Source organism: Pocillopora damicornis, chromosome 6 (genome assembly GCF_964200805.1).
Source record: "Pocillopora damicornis chromosome 6, jaPocDami1.2, whole genome shotgun sequence".
Classification (NCBI taxonomy): Eukaryota; Metazoa; Cnidaria; class Anthozoa; order Scleractinia; family Pocilloporidae; genus Pocillopora; species Pocillopora damicornis.
In genome coordinates, this window is record NC_142675.1 from 7,248,566 (window position 1) to 7,269,418 (window position 20,853).

At 38.1% G+C, this 20,853-nt stretch overlaps 1 protein-coding gene across 1 annotated transcript; it reads left to right on the forward strand.

Annotated features, from left to right (window-relative positions):
- Window positions 1-498: 498 nt before the first annotated feature.
- On the forward strand, window positions 499-10,065 carry LOC149043703 (uncharacterized). Its single transcript, XM_089210542.1, has 5 exons — window positions 499-4,267; window positions 4,661-4,768; window positions 5,663-5,785; window positions 6,398-6,508; window positions 7,577-10,065. Exons 1-5 carry the CDS (start codon window positions 3,586-3,588, stop codon window positions 9,811-9,813), a joined length of 3,261 nt encoding a protein of 1,086 aa, XP_089066668.1. The 5' UTR covers window positions 499-3,585; the 3' UTR covers window positions 9,814-10,065.
- The last annotated feature ends 10,788 nt before the right edge of the window (window positions 10,066-20,853 follow it).

Here is a 20,853-nt window from a genome sequence, read left to right on the forward strand (position 1 = left end):
GAAATGTATAAATTTGGGGATAATAAGTTGATTCAATACTAAATTCTCCGTACTAACATTATAAGAATTGTATGGTTGGGAGTAAGGAGAATTACAAATTTGACGTGGGAGTTAAAGGGTTAATAATTTATTTGCTGGGAATAATTGTGTCCTGTTTGCATATGTTTAGAATTCTAAGCTATTGTTTCTTAGCTCTTCTTGAACAGTTAATGAGCTAGAGTGATGTTCCCTGAGGAGGGAAGCCTAGTATGTAATCTATGAATTATCAAAGCTCTCCAGATTACAGTTCACTGCTAATATTATAAATAAAGGGGGTAAGTTTCTAGAGAACTGTGGTGCTGCCTCAGTGGGAGAGTATGCCAGGATAATTTAGTATTATCAATTGAGTTCATAAGGTTAAAAAAGATGACATTTTGAGTGTTAGCCTTTTCATCAGAGCAATTGGGCTGACAAAGGAATTGTCATCACAGTGGTGAATTTACATTATCAACTCAGCTGATAATATGAAATTAATTTGATATTATATAATGTTGTGGTTAATACCACTGATAACCTTGGGGCACCTGTTAGTGCCCTTCTTTGTGACTGTCATTGTCTTTCATAACTGATGTAAAGTAACTGTTGTTCTGCTGCTTTTCTTTTCAGACTTTCTGACTTTATCCCTGATTCAAGGGTTATTTTCTTGAACCCAGGAAACTCTATACAAGGTAGGAGGACTTGCTGCTCTTTTTTTCTCTCATCTTTGAAACTTGCCTTCATTTTGTCAATCTTTATTAACCCTTTAATTGCCATGAGTGACCAAGACAGAATTTCTCCTTACAATATCAACACAATATCAAACAGATAAGTAATGAGAGTAAAGAAAAATATAAATTTGGGGATAATAAGTTGATTCAATACTAAATTCTCTGAACTAACATTATAAGAATTGTATGGTTTGGAGTAAGGAGAATTACAAATTTGACGTGGGAGTTAAAGGGTTAATAATTTATTTGCTGGGAATAATTGTGTCCTGTTTGCATATGTTTAGAATTCTGCATGCTCTCATTTCACTTATATCCATGTGAGTATTAATTATTTTGCCTGGTAATGTTATGTCAAGAACTATACATTATATTAATGACCTATTTAATTATGTTGTGATCGATGGTTGTGCATGATTATGTTTTGCTACAAACATGTGGAAATACTCTTGGAAAATGTTGCTGAAATTCTGGTGGTCCTTCTGATATACTGCTGGTTTAATTATTGATTACATGCAGCTGGGTTTGTGAAGTGTTTCAACTGTATGTTGACTTATGAATATTAACATTTGAGAGACTCAATTTTGGGTCATTGATTAAAACTTATTAATTCATATAAAATCAAAGTTTAAGCTCCCCTCCTAAAACAGGAATATGGAAGATCTTGTGCAGAGATCTGGTTCCATCCTTGGCAAAGTACATATGGATTAGCAATTATCACCCCATGCTTGCATGTCTTGCATGGGAAATTAGTACATTCATGCAAAGTGTCTATCATTAAGGTTTTGCCAAGTTAAACCTAACTTAAGTCCTTTAAGGTACCCTTTGGCAATTAGCGGCTACCATGGTGATTTTGCATAAATCATTTTTTTTGTGTGGAGAGGTTTAACTTTTGATAATTTTTGTAGCATGGACGTCAAAGCACAAAATCTAACCCAAGCTGAATGAATAACGAAGATCATGTAAAAAATCCAACATGTTCAAGATATTCATAAATTACCATTACATATATAGAGCCATTGACGGCCAAAACATTTGTGTCAAAGTATATTTCATCGGATGGCAAGAGCAATTTTTACGACATGGTAAAAATAACCAAAACCATCATGACCTATTCATATTGACCTATATGTAAATAGTGAAATTTAAAATATTTTATATCTAGCCCACTCATGAATTTTTGGAATAAGGAGACCCTAAATTGTTTTAAAAAACAGTAATCTGAAAGTTGACTTTGCAGGAAATGGCCAAGAGAGGCTGTTTATTTTTGTCCAATGAAAAGTGTATGAAAATAGCTCTTTTTTTGTGTTCTCTGAAATTGAAAACCAGTTTTTTTGGTCTGCTTGGCTCCTTTTTTACAAATTCTAGGGGCCTAAACTTGAGTGTTGTAAATTGCCAAAATCCTCGAAAAGCACTAGAAAAAATAAAGCCCACTTTATGTTATGGACATTATGTTACAGACATTATATTACAGACATCACATTAAAGACATTATATTATGGACATTATGACTGCATAACTTTAATTATGGTAATTCTTTTGGGAGAAATAAATGCTACATGCATACCAATTTTGTTCAAATTTATGACATTCAAGTTTTCAGTGTTTTTGACTAGACACTAATAACCATAACCGTAACAACAACTGTACATTAGCAGTAGCAACACCAAGCTGACATGAGGAGTATAAATTTTCAAAAAGTTTGAGTTCAAGTGTGAATTAAGTTCACTGAAAGACATGTCATATTTAGAGTCAGTACCTTCTTTTATAATATCTGAAGATAAATTAAAATATAGCATGCAATGTTTCGGAAATGTAGCTTAAAACAAGCAATACTACAACTTTCAGAGGCCATTGCACTGATAATATTATCGAGAAAGTTGTCAATTCATACAGTTCAGTGCAGTTAAACTGCATGATTCCCTTATTGACGAAAATTTTCTTAACACAGTGTTGTTTGCTTATGATTATGTAGTTTGCTTTTGATTGTGTAGTTTTTGTCCTTGTTGGGATGGTGATAGATGATGCTTTTGCAATTATGTTTCAAGTGACCAAGTTGTAGCAGTGATCTTTGCAGGGTGGTAAATGGGGGTTGTGCAGTCTTGCTTTGATTTTTAACTGTAGTTTATATATTTGTGTCTGCTTGTGCATCGTTTTGGAGCTATGGAGGTTTTAAGGTTTAGATATAATGGTTACGCCGGCAATGGTCAGATCTTTGTGATGCTGCATGAAGTAGTAAAAACGGGTGCGGCTTTTGTATTAATGCTGGTACAACTGTGATTACTTTATTATTAGATACTTCTTAGGCGAAATGGGGAATTTTGTTAGATATAATAAATCCTAAATTTTAAGATTAAGTTTCTCTTTTTAGATTAGTTTTTTATTTTAGCAGTATAGTATATATGATTTAATTATTTTAGTGATGTGTAGGTCCACATCAGCCTTCTTGGCTGCCAATTTGGTACCTGCATTATCAAATAAAATGATAATGATGATGATGATGATGATGATTAAGAATCAAACGTCAACCAGCCAGAACTGACCGGGTTTAAGGCCCTAGAGAGGAAAAAAAAAACTTATTTCCCCTTAACCTTTCAAATCGCGTTTCATTTCTGCTGTTTATGTCTCTGGTTGTTACTTTGTAAACTGAAAAACAAAACTCTTTCTTAATCTAGAAACTGGGTTGAAATGAAAAATCTCAGATTAAATTTCTTATTAGGTTCTTTCGTTGGTGTTCCTTGCTTAAAAGGATTTAGAAAATGACATCACGATTTGAAACCATTCTCGGTCTCAATTGGCTATCGGGATTTTTTTTTCGAATGGGTTTGATTAACATTACTTAATGTCAATTCTCTTTTTGACAGGTCATCCTGGAAAAGTTAGTATTATGGCTACGGCTATTTCGCCATTTGCGTCTACGAAAGAGACTACCAACTATGCAAGGCTATGCCGCCTCCTGGTGGATGTTGGATCTCAGGTGCTTAGGTCCACTTTTGACACAATACATCCACCAGCGACTCTATATACAGTTTTGGGAAGTACCTCAGTGCATTACGCCACATTGCAATCACTGTACAAAGGGAGGAAGAAAGTGCTGAATCCCACGCAATGGGGAAAGTTGTACCCTACTCACGCACCCGTGTCTTCTGCAGCCTTCGATATCACACTTCTAACGGTACTTCTTAGAAATATCTGTGGTTTGGGCCCTCCTGCCAATGGATGGGATCGTCTTCCCCTAGCTACAAACATAAGCATCGTAGATGACATCGCCAGAGTAAAGTATTACAGGAACACTGTATACGGCCATGCTTCTCAAGCCTCTGTGGATGACAGTAGTTTCAGTGCTTACTGGCAGGAAGTAAGCGAAGCTTTGGTGAGACTCGGAGGAGCTCATTTTAGAGCTGAAATCGACAACCTTGAGCACGACTGCATGGATCCAGATATCGAGGAGCACTATCGTCAACTGATGAAACAATGGAAAAAAGACGACGACAGCATCAAAGACAAGCTTGAAGAAATTGAAAGTAAGTAAAACATTATCCACTGCCAATGTGGATGAATCAGAAGGCTACAAAAGTATATATTTCCAATTAACACGGTAGTGTAGGTCAGCTCATGATGTTTTCATCATGGTCGGCACTAGTCGTATATTTGGAAGGTATATTTGCATTGTGTGTAAAATGAAGAATTAACCCAAATGTTGACACTACGTTTTCATTTGCAGTATTTTTGTCTGTTCGTGGGTACTCGTGTACAACGGCTATAGTGCATTTGTTGATTTCTAAGCGTCTTATTGCGTTTGATCTATTCGGAATCGACTAGATATTGATATACATATCATTGTTTTATCTGCACCTAACGTGAAGCTGTGATATAAATTTGCTTATGAAAATGTGCATACCTTTTGAAATTTTCAGATTCGCTGGATAACACGAGAGACGCGATTGACAAGATAGAGATCGAAGTGAAAGAGGTGAAAGAGAAGCTGAGTAGTCTGACGGCCTCAGCTGAAAAAAGGGCACAAGGTTAGTTGGTAGAGAGAGCTACTCACAGCAAAAAAATTATTAAGAGCAACACTGTTTCTTGGGTACATAGCGCAGCTCATGTGCATGACGACGGTAAATGCTGGATGTCGGCCAACACAGCATACTTTACTAGTCCAAGAGCACACCCTGATCAATACTGGCACTGGCTTTACACGAAGATTCTATGTAATGTGTGGGATGCACGGAATCTGAGATTTTCTACCCTGGCTACCTCTCGGATTTAATGGTGTTTTGACAGCACTCATACATATGTATCATCGTAGTCGGGATAGTTTATCGTCTTGTTTTAGTATTACCTTATAATGAACCTAACTTCCTAGTAGCGTTAGATGTGACCCGCATATTTCGCAACGAAATAACCAAATCCTTCCTCCTGGCGTATTGGAGTATTCAATTCTACATGGGAAAATAGTTAAATTAGGATCGTCTTGAGTAAAATAGGTTAGAATAAGATGTGTGGTTATTTTACATTTCCTGAGGAAAAGACTGTCGGCAAAACCTCCCACTTGATCGCAGGCGGGTTTCTAGATTTCTCCAGCTTTGAATCACCGCGGTGTTGGTTAACTCATGATGTTTTCATTTTGGACGGAACCAGTCACATACTTGGAACGTTATTCCAGCGTTATGTGTGAAAAATGAAGAATTAACCCAAATGTACACATTGTTATTCATGGGCAATATTTTTTCTGTTCGTGGGTACTCTTTTATAACTGCTGGAGTGCATTTTTGTAATTTCTAAGCGTCTTATTGAGTTTGATCTATTCGGAATCGACTAGTTATTGATATACGTTCCATTGTTTTGTCTGCGCCTAAACGTGAATCTGTGGTGTAAATGTGCTTATGAAATTGCGCCTATCTTTCTTAAATTTCCAGATTCTCGAGAAAAGATGAGACACGACCTCAGAGACACAACTGAGAAGATAGAGATTAAAATGAAGGAGATTTTAGAAACGCTTACTAGCCTGACGACCACAGTGGAAAAAAGCACAGATGAAGGTTGGTTACTAGAAAGAGCTACTCACACATAAACTGAACTATCAACAAGGATTCTGTTAACACATCTTTTGAGCATGACCACATTATTCGCGTGATGTCAGACAATTTAACATCCTTTTAGGTAATGTATTGTTGTAAGAGCACATCTTGGCTTTTAACCTGCTCTGGCTACAAATGAAGATACTTGGTAATGTGTGGGATGAATGGGATGGTATGGATGTGAGGCTACCTCTCGGTGTTGGATGGTTTTCTGACAGCACTCATACATATTTAGCCGAGAAGGTTATTGTCTTATACTAGTTTTACTTTTGTTGAGGAAATAAGGAGAAATGAGAGGGCAGAAAGGCGTTCTTTGGTTTTTATTAATTAGTTCTTACAATGTCGCTTTTACTGACAAAAATCTTTCTCAGACTATCGGCTCCAATGATATCAATATTTATATCTTGGGTTTCACTATTAGAAACCGCTGAAGCTGGGCCAAAAGGTTTTTTAGAATGTTGTATAGAATAAAAAGAAAACACAAAGGAAGGGAAAAGGATCTATATAGTTAACTTTTAATAAATAAAGTGACTCTCACTCGGACTAAAAATTTCCAATGTTATTCCACGAAAGGGCCTCTTGAGAAAATGAGAAGCGAAATGGCAAAGATGGACAATGAACTTAAAGAAGTGAAGGAAAAGCTGTGTACTTTGGCAACCCCTGTGGGAGAAAGTAAGAATGAAGGTCAGTTGAATTATACAATAAAAGTTATCCTGCTTAACCGCAAATTTAGCCGTAGTTAACAATGTTCTGTATGTAAGAGAGAGATCATCCTATCTTAGAGAGATTCAGTTTTTCAATTTAAACAATCTCTGGAATAGTCTCTGTGGTGTGCTTTCATTCCCTTCAATTATTTAAACTTTCACCCGTAATTAGCCCAGAAACATTACATTTTTATTAGAAGGGAGAACGATATAAAAATAAAGTACAGTTTTAACGAAAATATTGGCATTAAGGTCTGCTCCATGTTAGAAATTAACAGAGAAGGTTCGACGGCATTTATAAGCTAAATGGCCTTTGGTCATTAAATTAACATGAATCATACATTGATACCTTTTCTTCATTGTCCAAGTAATTTCTTTGGCAATGGTGTCGAACTCGTTCACTTATTTAAATTCAGTGCCGAATACCTAGCAGCATTAAATGTGATCCGCATATTTCTGAATAAAACAACTAAACCCTTCCTTCGCACATATTGTGGAGTATTCAATTCTACATGGGAAAATAGTTGAATGAGGATCTTCTCGAGTAAAATAGGTTAGAATAAGATGTATGTGGTTATTTTATATTTCCTGAGGAAAAGACTGTTGGCAAAATGTTCCACTTCATCGCAGGCGAGCCTCCAGTTTTCTGCAACATTTGTGATGAAACCGCGTGACAAAGAAGGCAGAAAGGCGTTGTTTCGTTTTCATTTATTAGTTCGTAGTCTCGCTATATCCCGAAAAAGCCTTGCTCAGTCTATGGCTCCAATAATATGAATATCTATCTCCCGTGTAATTTATTTTACAACAGAAATTCACACACCGGTAAAGCCGAACAAACAGAGGAGGTTCAACTGAATTTATAATCTAAATGGCTTTTAATCAGTAAGCATGAATCATACACTTAAACCTTTTTGCGTAGTCCTAGTAATTTCTTTGGCAACGGTATCGTACTCATTCGCATATTTAAATTCAGTGCCGAATACCAGAGAGGTATCATAATTTTCAACACTGCATTCATTAGATTTCTTACTTATTTTGCTACTACTAGGTATTTTTGATCCAACTGAACTTATCAATGGAATTCGCCAGCTGTACAAGACTCGTGAGGGATGGCTCTCACCATTTTCATGGTGTGAAGAGTTTCAGTTTTTTCTTGGAAGTATTTTTACAAGGCTCAAAGTGGTCAGAAGAAAGAAAACGAGAGGAGAAATCACTGACGTATTTGTTGACATGTCGTCAATACTAGAACCGTATGAAGAGTGTTCAGCGCCGAGAACGGTGTTGATTGAAGGAGAACCTGGTATGGGAAAAACCACCTATTGTAAAAAGTACGGCTACGACTGGGCCACAAAACAGCAAGCACCTCAGGTATGCGGCTCAACGGCATTTAAAGTGGTATTGTTGCTCAAATGTCGAGATATCCATTCTGACGTTTGGGAAGCTATTGATGATCAGCTTCTGCCCCGAGACATCAATGAAGAAGTCAAACAACAATTCTTTCAGTTTATTCGTGAAAATCAGTCCAGCATTTTATTGATATTGGATGGATTGGATGAGTTACCGTCCAGTAAATTGTCGATGTTTTCCGAATTGATTGAAGGAAGAGTACTCCCCAGATGCCACATAGTTGCAACAGCAAGACACGAAGTTGGAAAAGAGGTGAGAAAATATTGTGACGCGCTGCTTCAGATTGAAGGATTCACTGAAAAGCATGCGAAAGGATTTGTCACCAAGTACTTCAAAGAAAGGCCGGATTTAGCCACCAAGCTCTCGGAACGGATGTCGCGAGATAAAAACCTGAGAGAAATAGCGGCCAATCCTCTAAACACAGCACTTCTTTGCCTTTTATGCGAAGAGTTTGAGGGCACACTCCCCGAAAGCAGAGCTCAACTGTACTTGGATATTGTTGAATGTGTTTTGAGAAGATATAGAAAAAAAAAGGGACTACTAGAAACGATCGAAGACTTGACAAACTATTACAAACCGCAATTGAATCACCTTGGAAAGGTAGCGTTGAATGGTTTACTTGACGTTAAGCTGGATTTTAATGTAAGTGAATTGAGAAACCATGCAAAAGACCTGACTGAATTTGGATTTCTGTCAGTGCAGCCTGGTGGCAGCAAACTGAAACAAACACTGCATTATGCCTTCTTACATAAAAGTTTTCAAGAATTCTTTGCAGCATTCTTCATTTGTTCTCAGATTCAAAGCAAGGAAATGAAACCTGAAGAACTAGTTTCCGATACAAGGTATTTCGTTCAACTTAAACAAATACTTTTGTTTTCGTGTGGAATTCTGGCCATGAAATGCGATGAACAAGTTGTGGCTCTTGTAAAGAGTTTAACAAATGAAGTCAACAAAAATAAAGGCCGTGGTACAAAAATTGTATTGGAGGCCATCAACGAATGCAAAAGAGAAAAAAGTGATTTTCACTCGCATTTATCGAAGTCGTTTGGAACTGATTTGAATCTGACCAATTTGGATTTGTCTTACAATGGTATTAGTGATGCGGGTGCTACATGTATTGCTGAGGCAATGAAAGTGAACAAGACGCTAACCAATTTGGATTTGCGAAACAATGGTATTAGTGCTGCGGGTGCTACATGTATTGCTGAGGCAATGAAAGTGAACAAGACGCTAACCAATTTGGATTTGTCAAGTAATCGTATTAGTGCTGCGGGTGCTACATGTATTGCTGAGGCAATGAAAGTGAACAAGACGCTAACCAATTTGAATTTGTCTAATAATGGTATTAGTGATGCGGGTGCTACATGTATTGCTGAGGCAATGAAAGTGAACAAGACGCTAACCAATTTGTATTTGCGAAACAATGGTATTAGTGCTGCGGGTGCTACATGTATTGCTGAGGCAATGAAAGTGAACAAGACGCTAACCAATTTGGATTTGTCAAGTAATCGTATTAGTGCTGCGGGTGCTACATGTATTGCTGAGGCAATGAAAGTGAACAAGACGCTAACCAATTTGTATTTGTCTAATAATGGTATTAGTGATGCGGGTGCTACATGTATTGCTGAGGCAATGAAAGTGAACAAGACGCTAACCAATTTGTATTTGTCTTATAATGGTATTAGTGATGCGGGTGCTACATGTTTTGCTGAGGCAATGAAAGTGAACAAGACGCTAACCAATTTGGATTTGTTTTATAATGGGATTAGTGATGCGGGTGCTACATGTATTGCTGAGGCAATGAAAGTGAACAAGACGCTAACCAATTTGTATTTGCCAGTTAATCGTATTAGTGCTGCGGGTGCTACATGTCGCTAACCAATTTTTTTTGGTTTTAACGACTTAAACAACTTTGAAGTAAAAGGGCGCTGCCTTTTAAAGTAGGCAGGTACCTTTGAAAATTGAGGGCCGAAGGCCCGAACCTCTAGGGGGATCCGGGGGCATGCTCCCCCGGGAAATTTTTAAAAGAAAAGTCACCCAGAAACGCATTTTCTTGCAATCTGGAGAAGAAATCTTCTTGTAATGATGCATACTTAATCTATTATAATAAAAAAGAATGGTACTCTGGGAGAATTTGTTTATTTCACTGTTGTTTTCGGAGCCTCTTTTTATCCTACAGTTTCAAGTTACAAGTTAAAGGCCCATTTCCAACCTTGATGCAACTCGCGCCGCGACCCAATTTCCTGTAACACGAAATTCCCAGATCACTGAAAACCTTCTAAAATCGTCTTTCTCAAGAGCCATCCTGAACATATAGTCAACAGTTTTACGGTAAATACATTCGCCGTTCGTTATTTCACTGTTTCCTTACAGTATTTTGAACTTTGTCTTGAAGAATCCTAAGAAAAAATTTTTTAAGTGTCACGCCTGGAGCTCTTCGTACTCCGTGAGGAGGCGGCGAAAAAGACAATATTCAAATTTTTTCACTTTCTAGAAGCGCTTGAGGATTCTAATTGAAGACAAAATACTTCCGATAGAAACTGGTATTTCTCAAAGAGAAATATGGAAAAATAACAGACTGCCGGACGTTTAGTTATTTGAAGACCGTGTCCGGTAGTGTCTGGTGAAAATTTTTTAGTGTCACGCTTAGATCTCTTCGTACTCTGTGTACAAGGTCAGCAAAACGGAGAGAGTTGGCATTTTTTCACTTTTTAGAAGCGCTTGAGGATTGTAAATGAAGGTAGAATATTTTCCAATGAAAAATTAGTATATTTCAAAGAGAAATATGGAGTTGTTTGAGGACCGTGTCCAGCCGTGTCATTGAAATTTTAAGCGCTTGGATGGCTTCGTACTCTCTATACAGGGTTAGCGAGAAACATCAAGTTCGAAATTTTAGGCTGCCTGGAGGCGCTTGAGGATTGTACATAAAGGTAGAACATTTTCATATAAGTATTTTTTGGATTTCGAAGAGAAATATGGAAAAATATCGCACTGCTGGACGTTGAATTATTTTAAGTGTAGTCACTTCATTGCAGGAACTCGAACGTCAGCGACACTGACAGTTTGCGTTACAATTCTTATTTGCTGCTTTGCATGGACAACAACCCCGACCACTCTTTCGAGCGCAAGTTCCTCTCCACGGGCAGGAAACTTCAACTGACCCTTGGTCCTATTTAACAAGGATGGCAAACTTCAATTAAAAAAATTGATGAATGAATGAAAACGTGGTGGATCAACATTTTCACCTTCTTCGAAATGCTCGCAAGGATTTTCGCGTTTCTCTTTAGCAACAACCGATCCATAAGCGTTTACTGCCTCGGAATCTACTAAAGCAATAGATTCATCCAATTCCATACCGGATTAAAATGTATAGAACTGTTTTAAACAGAATTATTTTGATAAGGTCTTCAAATTCATCGGAGAAAAGGCAGAAGGTATTTGAAACGTGACCAGGTAAACATAACTGACCAATCAGAGGCGCTATTTAAACAAAAGCGGTGGTTCAAACGAAAACAAACGACTGCGTTGGCTCAAGGTTGGAAATGGGCCTTTAACTTCAGCTTATAAAGTGATAAAGTGTGAAACTGACACTTTTTGTAGCTTATGAAAACTCAAAGTCAGAGCCGCAATCAGAATCTTCGGCATCCAAATCTGGCAGCTCCAAGGCTTTGGAGATTTCCTCTACCTCTTCCTCAACAGAGTAGAATAACTGGGCGTCATCATCAGTTGCCTGTACACCAACATCATGTACAATTATCACTGGAACATCCTCATTTGCAGATCCTGGACCTGGTGGTGGTGCTGTGTTGAAAACCTTTGGAGGGCGCTTGCGACGAGGTTTAGCTGCCAACCAGGACGAAACAGCCGAATTAAGAACAAGTCTCTGTAAGAATCAAACATCCTGCGGTATGAAAATTTCCAACCCCCCTTCAAATTTTGCATGCAGTTAGGCGCTCAGGGTGGATGCACAAAAATACCCTTTATAAAGGTCGCAGCACTCTTGTTGCCATGGTAACAACAGTTGCTTGTTCGAGGCCTAGGGCCTCGTTTTCACACAAAAACGTCGCAAAAAAAATTGAAATTTTTATTTCTCTATCTCGAGCTAAATAAAACAATACAAATTAGCACTTCTATCATAGATAGTAACATTATTCGTCTCTACATTGATTCATTCAATTTTCCCTTGGAGTGAATGTGAACACAGCAAAAGATTATTCATCTCGGTACAGTTTCGGTCATTTTTGTTGTCGGGTAAAACAGGGAAAACGTTTATCTGAATTTCTCCAAAGGTGCACCGATTCTGCAACTGAAACTACCCACCTAGCTGGTTATAATATTCTAGTTATTAAATATGTAAAAATCTCTGCGGACCTGCCTATACTTTTTATGGGGGAAATTCGCAAACGAAGCTCAAAATCAGATATTGCATAATTTGGCGATGTTTCTAATGTTCTCAACAATAAATGTTTCAGAAAAATGAAACATTCAAGGCTTTAAAAGAATGTTATCTTATGAGCAATATCCCGGAGAGAAATCTCACCTCTAGTGGTCATCTTTAAAAAAAAAATTGATCAACCTTCATGGAGGACTACTCGACGTAGCAACAAACATATACCTCAAATCGTGTGCATATCATCCAGATTCCGAATGCTGCACCTTCTTTTATGGGAATTTAAGCGATCTGAAGTCCTCTGAAGATACGCTGTTATACTTGTATGTCATTTAAAACATGTTGAAGTCGGCTGATCTACACGAAACTATCCTCACAACGGTCGCCGGTCACCTCTGCGATACCGGTGCACCGGTATCGCAGAGGTCATGGCTTCAAATCTCGTACAGGCTTAAATTTTTTTCAAGTCCTATTTACAACTACTCGTTTCAGTAGTGTTCTTAGCTGCGAGGATCTCTTAATTTCATCAATTTGCATTTGTCTGTCAATCTTCTTAGTGATGCCGGTGCTACATCTATTGCTGAGGCAATCAGGGTCAACAAGGAGTTAACTAATTTGAATTTGTTTAACAGTGGTATTAGTGATACCGGTCCTACATCTATTGCTGAGGCCATCAAAGTCAACAAGACGCTAACCAATTTGGAGCTTGTCCGGCAATGATATTGCCAGTGCTGCATTTGTTGCTGGGCAATCTAAGTTAGCAGGAAGCTAACCAATTGGCGTTTGTCTTAGAATAGTATTAGTGATGCCGGTGCTCCTTTTTATGCCGAGGCAATCAAAGTCTGCAAGACTCTGACCAATTAAGATTTGTCTAACAATGGTAACAAATGTGAACAAAACTGTGAGTGAGTTGAACTGACTTCTGGGGGAATGATTGAAGTGACTGTACTTTTCCTTTTGTACTTTTCCTTTTAAGTAAGGTTTTTTTAATTTTCCATTTTGCAGATGCAGGAAGGAGCTTTTTTAATTGTCCTTAGTTGCTCTTTGATTAGATTACATTCAAGTTAATAGCTACCTATGTGATGTTTTTTTCGTTTAAGGTGATGCTTATGCTTCTGAGGTATTTACATTAGACGAAAAGAAGTGTAAAACGCCATTGTTTTTAGAGTTTTGTTATGAAAGGAATATCATAAGCATGTATCATCCACGAGCAGCAATATTTTTTCCATTCTTTATAAGCCTCGAGCGCCTCTCTTTCAATATAAACCAAAGCAAAAAAAAGTTTATAGGCATTGTTTTTATTTCTGTTTCGATCTGCACAGCCATTAAATGAAATTTGACCACTGGGAGGTTCCTAAAGGGGAGGTGTGCGGGGAAAGGGGATGGGTGGGGACACAACAGGGGCGAGGTAAACAAAGTGTGCTGTGAATAACTCTTAAAGGGTAATGTATTGCCAGCGGATACTTGTTTCCACACAGGTCTGGGGCCTAATTACGAGTTAGTAGATGTGCGATTCGACAGGCGAGGACGCATAGCCCCAGAAATGAAGGGATGATTGTCGGTTTCCCATGCAGGAAGATCTGGATTTGTACCAATTATACATTCTTTGCTAAAGAGACTGGCAGTTAGAGCTTGGTCAACACCAAATCGTTTGAACAAATTTTATAAGGAACTCTCTGAAAAACACTTTCATCAAAAATAAAGACAACGGATTTGAAACGTAAACCGACATCCTCGAAGTCATATAAAAATACTTTAAACAAGTTAATAGATTCTAAAATAGAACAGGACCCAGTTGTTCAAAGGGCGGATAACGCTATCCAATGAATACACCGCTATCCAGCGGATGTGTTAACAAAGAATACAGTACCATCCATCGGATGGAGATTTATGCAGTGGTTATCGTTATCGAACAATGAGGACCAGGTGGACGACTGTTGGTTATTGGAGTGATCTAAACAACGGGTTGTATTCACAGTTCACGATTTGGAGCACAACTCAGTAAATGTTTTTTTTCGTTGGGTTTTTAATTTCTAACAGCAAAAACATGTAAAGGAAACGAAACATCGCAAAATCTTAATGTTTCCTCAACAAAGCCATAATAGTGGGATTGGGAAGGACAGGAAATTGACTGCTGCTAAAGTAACGCTGCTATGCTCCTTCACTTCTCGTACAACCCCTCCCCTCCCCTCTCCTCCCCTCCCACCCCCCATCCACTCCTTATCCTACAAGAGCCATGATCCCTCCCTTAATTGCCTGACCACACAGGCTGTAAGGGGAGGAAAACTTGAAAACTCCATCAGTAAGTTTAATAAGAGCTTAGCAGAAGAAACAGAAAAGTAGTTTTCCCCTCCCCTCCCTTCTAACCCCCCCTCCCCCTCCCCCTCCCCCTCCCATCTCATTTGTTTTTGTTGTCAAAGCCCATTTCCAGTCTCCTGGAAGTGGCTTCCGATGTTTGACACCAACGTATCCTCCTGGGAAGAGAAATAAAAGGAGGAAACAATTCTGAGAGCAAAAGGTAGTATTTCTTATATACCAATGTCATATGTATTGCGCTGAACTGATTTAAGAACCCTGATGGCTTTTCCTTCTTTTGAAAGTCGTTTTAATCCACGCACCCTATAATGGAATTACAATTAAGCCATTTGCAGTAAGCTGTAACTTTTTCGAAACTTCGTTTTCAAAGATGAGATTTCTGTTGAAATATCTGCTCCACTCCAATAAAGGAAGAGTACCACGCTATTATTATTACAGTTTTGTTACCGAAGCGATTCCATTGACATGCGATATTAAGGAAACAGGATGGAAGAAGTTTGCTTGGATGCTAAGGATTTGGTCGAGATAATGCTAAAATACCTGGGGTGAAAGACAAAAGAAACAAGTTATACAGGTTAATAAAGAAAATAGTGTTTCACAAATAGAGAAACCTTGACTGTGCTCTTTTCTGTTATAAAGCACGCAGGAAGCGGCTAGAGCACGAAAGAAGTGTAGGGAGAAACACGAGACGTGGGGGGGGGTCACATGGTTTTAAGGAAGGGAGGGTGCTCAGTCGTCTCTAACAGAGTGTAAGGGAGTACTATAGAAGATTGACCACCAATTCACTGTCAATGAGGGGGAATCATAAATTTTATCGTGGCGTAACCACCCCCCCTCCCATAGGCGATAAATAATGAGCGACCGCTAACAACATGAAGCGAGTCTTTCTGAGCGTTTGACTCAAGATTATGTTCAGATTTATTACTATTGAGTTTGACACAGATAAAATGAAAGTCATGGGAATACGGTCAATAATTCTTCAGTACAGCTTTATAAAGTATTTATCTGGTAAATTTTATGCTTTTCCTTTGTAGCTTCAGCTGAATACATTTGAATACAACCATCTCGTAATTGAAAATTAGGCGCAGAGTTTCTTTGTCTAATCCTCGCAAGATTATCCGACTCTCTCTTTATGTGTTAATTGCGTACAATATTCTGATCAGGTCCATCTATGTCAGTCCCTCTGGCCCAGTCTTTGGACGGGTCGACGATGGAGACGTCAAAGGAACAGACTCAAAGGCTTGGTTTACAGTTTAGCTCTACTGGTCAGATTCCAACAATTAGTCTTGAGAAGGAGGAAAGTTTTGATTGGGATTAAGTCGCAACTACGAGCGTGGAAGGTTAGAGTTTCAAAAGGGTAGTGCGTGGGAGAGGCGGATTCCTGCCACTAAAAACTTTGAAAATATAAGAGGACGAACGCATCATTCGTAGTTTTGGCAGAAAAACGCTATCTGACGCTGATACGCCCAAATATACAAAAAAAAAAACCACGAAGGATTATGTTACTACTATAGAAGGGAAAACATTATCTTTCTTTGCCAGAGGAAAGGTGCAAAATAAAGAGATCACCAGGCGAAAAACGGAAAGTCTTTAACTGCAATGTGTGGTGCGGAAAATCTGCCGTGCGTGTCTTCTTTCAATCTTCAGATGCGTGACCTGTAGCGAGAGGTGATATGAAAGCAATCACGCGATGTTGTTTGGAAGCAACTTTAACGGCAACTCGTCTGCAGCTTAAAGAGAAAAAAAGTTACTTATTGTTTAGGTGAATCTTGATAGAGTCCTGAAATAAATTTTTTTGAAACGATGCTTTTGAGTTTGTGCTGCCTTACTGAACTGTTCGCTTGAGAGAAGGCTAAAGAGCTAGAGAACTTGCTCCTGGTAGGGGAGGATTGTTTATACTACTTGCTACGTTCAGTACATGTGCTTGACCTTGTTAATTGCCGAATCGCTTCTAGTCCCTTATCTTGTTCTCTAGCGCGTAAACCCCGCAAATTCGCTTAGTTATTATTTTATTTCATTGTTTTAAATAGTTTCATTGTAATTTGTCTTCAGCCCGCTTTTGCATTTGCTTTTCCGTGGTTAGGAATCAGGGACATTCGCTCTTTTGTTTACTGGCATTTCTCATTTTGTTTTCATCTGTTGTTATTGTAATTGGACACGCGCCTTTGTTCAAAAACGTACTCGCTTCATTCGTTTCTGTTTGCACAATATTCGCGCAGTTTGTCATAATTCCAATCAGTTTATTGCATAACAACCTCTGTTCCTTTTACTACTCTTGTTGTTGGGCTATATTTTACTCCGTTTTGTTCTCACGTTTCGTTCTTTTGTGTCGCTCCAGTTATAGTTTCTATTTCATATTTTTTCATCTAAGTTAGAACAATTAGTTCCCCAATAAGTGCTTTTCTGTTCCATTTGATTTTCTAAGATTCGCTCTAACCTTGCATACTTGTATGTAGAATTCTCTTGTTGTTCAGTTGTAGTCGTCATACACGGTTTTACCGCAGCATTTTTCATCGTTTTTAGTCGTTCATTTTACAATTTTTATTCGGAGATTGCTGATCCTTTTATTTTCATTTATCATTAAAGTAGGCTTTTCTTGTCAGTAAAGGGCTGTTGTGTTTAAACGATAAACAGAATAATACATGGTTGCTTTCAGATATGGAATTTCTCATCTCACTCGTTCGCTTCACTATCTACGCGCGCCCTTGGAATAAAAGAGATGGTAAGTTTTAAGCTCGGTAAAGAAATGGAGAAAGATGTTTTCGTCTTGTCACAAACGTGGGACAAAGAGAAAATCTTTCTCTGTTTCTTTACCGCGCTCAAAACTTTACCATCTCTCTTAATCTATTTACAAACATGACGTTATCGACATCGCTGATCCCAGCCGTGTGCAGGACGCGTGTTATATGAACTTCGCAATAGACTTCGCTCACCATAGAGTCTCTGTGGCTCAGAGGTAGAGCATCGGAGCGCGGATTCCGCAGGTCTGAAATTCGATTCCGTGTGGGGACTCAGATTTTCCTCTTTGTCCCACGCTCGTGAAAAGGCGAAAAACGTCTTTCTCTGTTGACAGGATACCTCGCTAAATAAGAAGTTCAGCTATTTTTCACTGAAAAGTGTTAACTTTACGTATATCCTTTATTGCTTTAATAAACAATGGGTGGATACAAACTTATTAAAAACTCAAAAATATAAAAATCGAGAGTAGAGTTGCGTAAAACAATCACAATCTAGATTGCAAAATTCAAGTGAAAAGCAAGCCAACTGTCATTAACGCCTTGAACAACTGGAAGTCAAGATACTTTTTTATCGTCACACAACAAATTAGCAAACGTAAATATCATTCTTCTTGATGCCTCTCCCGGTGTCACCGATTTCTTTTCCCGATGCCTCCGTTGGTTAATATAGCAGTAAAAAATATTATTATAGTCAAAGCGTTTGGAAAATTCCTTAACTTTTTTAATCAGCGAAGTATAACTTGGTGACATTTTGGTTTTACAACACGATTCTTTTCTGCAACTGGAAATGATTTGTCTCCATATAAATAGTTAAAACTTGTTTCTCCGCTGACCACTCAAGTTTTGGACTATTTTTCTTTCCCGGCTCGTCGCCCGTGATATACGAGTGAGTGAGTGAACTTTATTTAAAACAGGATGGCCACAGCTGCGCGGCTGTTGCCCAGAGGGGCCCTGTATCCGCCTAAAATTGTTACGATATTATAATCAATTACGATAAACACTCGTAGTTTAAAAACTTATAGAAATACTGAAAAAAAAACAAAACTGCAATATCACATGTAGTAACTCCCACTCCCAACCGCATCGTCTGGAAACAAAGCTTCAAAAGCCGTTAGAAATTTCCTGTAGATCGATTTAAAAGTTCGGACCAATCAAGGAATTTGAAGAGCAATAATTCGCTTGTTCATGCAATGCGCGGTTAAGTAGGCATGTGTCACAACAAGGCGAACAATATAGAAAACGCTTGTAGTATCGGCACTTTTCCTTCGTTGTTTTGGTAGCCATTTTGGAAATGTAGCCGGGCATCTTTTTGGTAGTTAGCTCACGTGTGATCTATTATAGAATAGTGTATACGCAGATACGCTGGTCATAAAATCAGCCGTCCATTGTTTACAATGCTGGAAAATATTGTTGGACGATTACCGCTTGCTGACAAGTCTCTCCAATTGATTTACTTTTGAACCGGGTTTATATTTCCGGGTTATATTTCCTTAAGATTATGCCCGAAAAGAGATTATTTAATGCAAAATAATCTACACCATCTTTGCTTATTACCGATCGCGCCTGTTGTTTTTGCAACCTAACACCTTTGAGCATGCACAGTGTCACCGATCCGAGAATAAGGTCGACTTTCACGGTTGTCCTTCGCGAAAAAAAGATACTGTTGACGCTTAGTTACAGCGTAACCACCATAAACTATGTATCAGTGGCAAAGTTATGAAATGCGCTACAGGAAAAAAAATTCCTTTTAGCTTGATCTAATCGTAAACCGACTGAGGTGCAAAAATTTCAATTAGACGATGTTTCTTTGAGAAAATCAGGTATCAGCACAGACCGCACAATAAAATTTCTGCACAATTCCAATCCTGAGAGGTTGCTCTTCAAAATCGTGCGGGGGTTTTTTGATATTGCTATTTGTTGCTTTGCAATTTTTCTGTCTATTTTGCTTATCAGAATTTTACCAATTTCGAAAAACGGAATTCCCCCACACAGTTTTTTTATAGATTATTATCTTGGGAGTCTTCTGACCAAATTTGAAGGCAATTCGTAAATTTCATACCCTATTAATTTCTTTAAAGAAGGCACGTTTGCGGAAAAACGGGGTGGGCTTTTTGCATCCAAAGTTTTGGAGGGATAACCACATGTGGATAAATGTCAGTATCTGAGCAAATACTTACCTACCCCTTCCCCTAAGAGAACGTTGACCATAAGTTGTCATCAGTTGACTTTTGTTCGGTCGTTGGAGGGGTACGTGCTCAGTTGTTCACATAATTTCCTGATTATACCCAAGCAATAATAATGTAAGCAGTAGAAATAGAACCGGTGCTTGTCAAATAATATGGTTCTCGATTATACTAAAAAAAAAAAGAAAGAATAACTGACTGATGAAATTATACGTAGCTCTCGTTCACCTTCGTCCCTAGCGGCACAACACAACGTCAGTCGTGTTTGCCTAATTTTAACTACGGTTCTTCCAATACGTGATAGTGAAAAAGTTTTTACTACTGGCTGGAGGTACAGCTGGCATATTTTGTCGACTTTGCCCATATTACTTTTCCGCATTCTAAACGAGTCGTACACTCCTTGGAATTACTATTTTCGTGAATAAATTTACATTTTCTCTTTTTTCATTTAGTCTTGTACCTCTAGCTGGTAGGAATTAGAAATCAGTTAAAGAAAACAATTTTTCCATGCAATCATCATTTGGTAGAAAACAAGGTGGTTATTACTCCTTGGAAAGCATAAATGTAAGTCTTCTGTGTCCTCTACTTCATTCTATTTGTACAAACAAACACACCCTGCACAACTGTTTTCCCAGCTTTGGTCCTTTTTTTTTAATTTTTCAACTATTTACTTTCTCACCTCAGGGCAGGCTAATGTCACAAAAAACTGTCTTCTACAGGCTCACGGAATAACATATCTTCAAACATTTTTTTCTTCGTTGCTCATCAGCTGCATACCTGTCAGAGCCCTGATGGCAATCATTCTCCCTTTTTCCAGTGATAACAAAAGGAACTTAATCATATGTGATCCTTGGTGGAGACTTTGCAGTCTGGGGATCATGAAAAAATATTTTTTCCCTTTTATTTCCACATTCTTTATGACAAATCAATGAGGCATTAAAGAGACATTCATTCATTCAGCCATTCAGTTATCAATTTTGTCTGGTATTCAATCAGTCAGTTAGTCAATAATATAAGTCTGTGAAAGAGGCATGTGCTGCAGGTATTGACTTGGGTCATATCTGAAAAAGGGTATTGAAAACCACATACAAACCCCTCCTTTTTCAGGTTAGCCACCACATTTTAGCTATTGAAGTTCTGCAGTGGTTTTATTTTTTATTCCTTTCTATCTTTTCCAACTTTCGCAAAAAAACAAAAGAAAAAAAAACAAGGTAAGTGAATTACGCACATGTGTTTGAAACTGTACAATGCATTAATTATTCTTAATTTAATTAACATTTATAAGAGATTT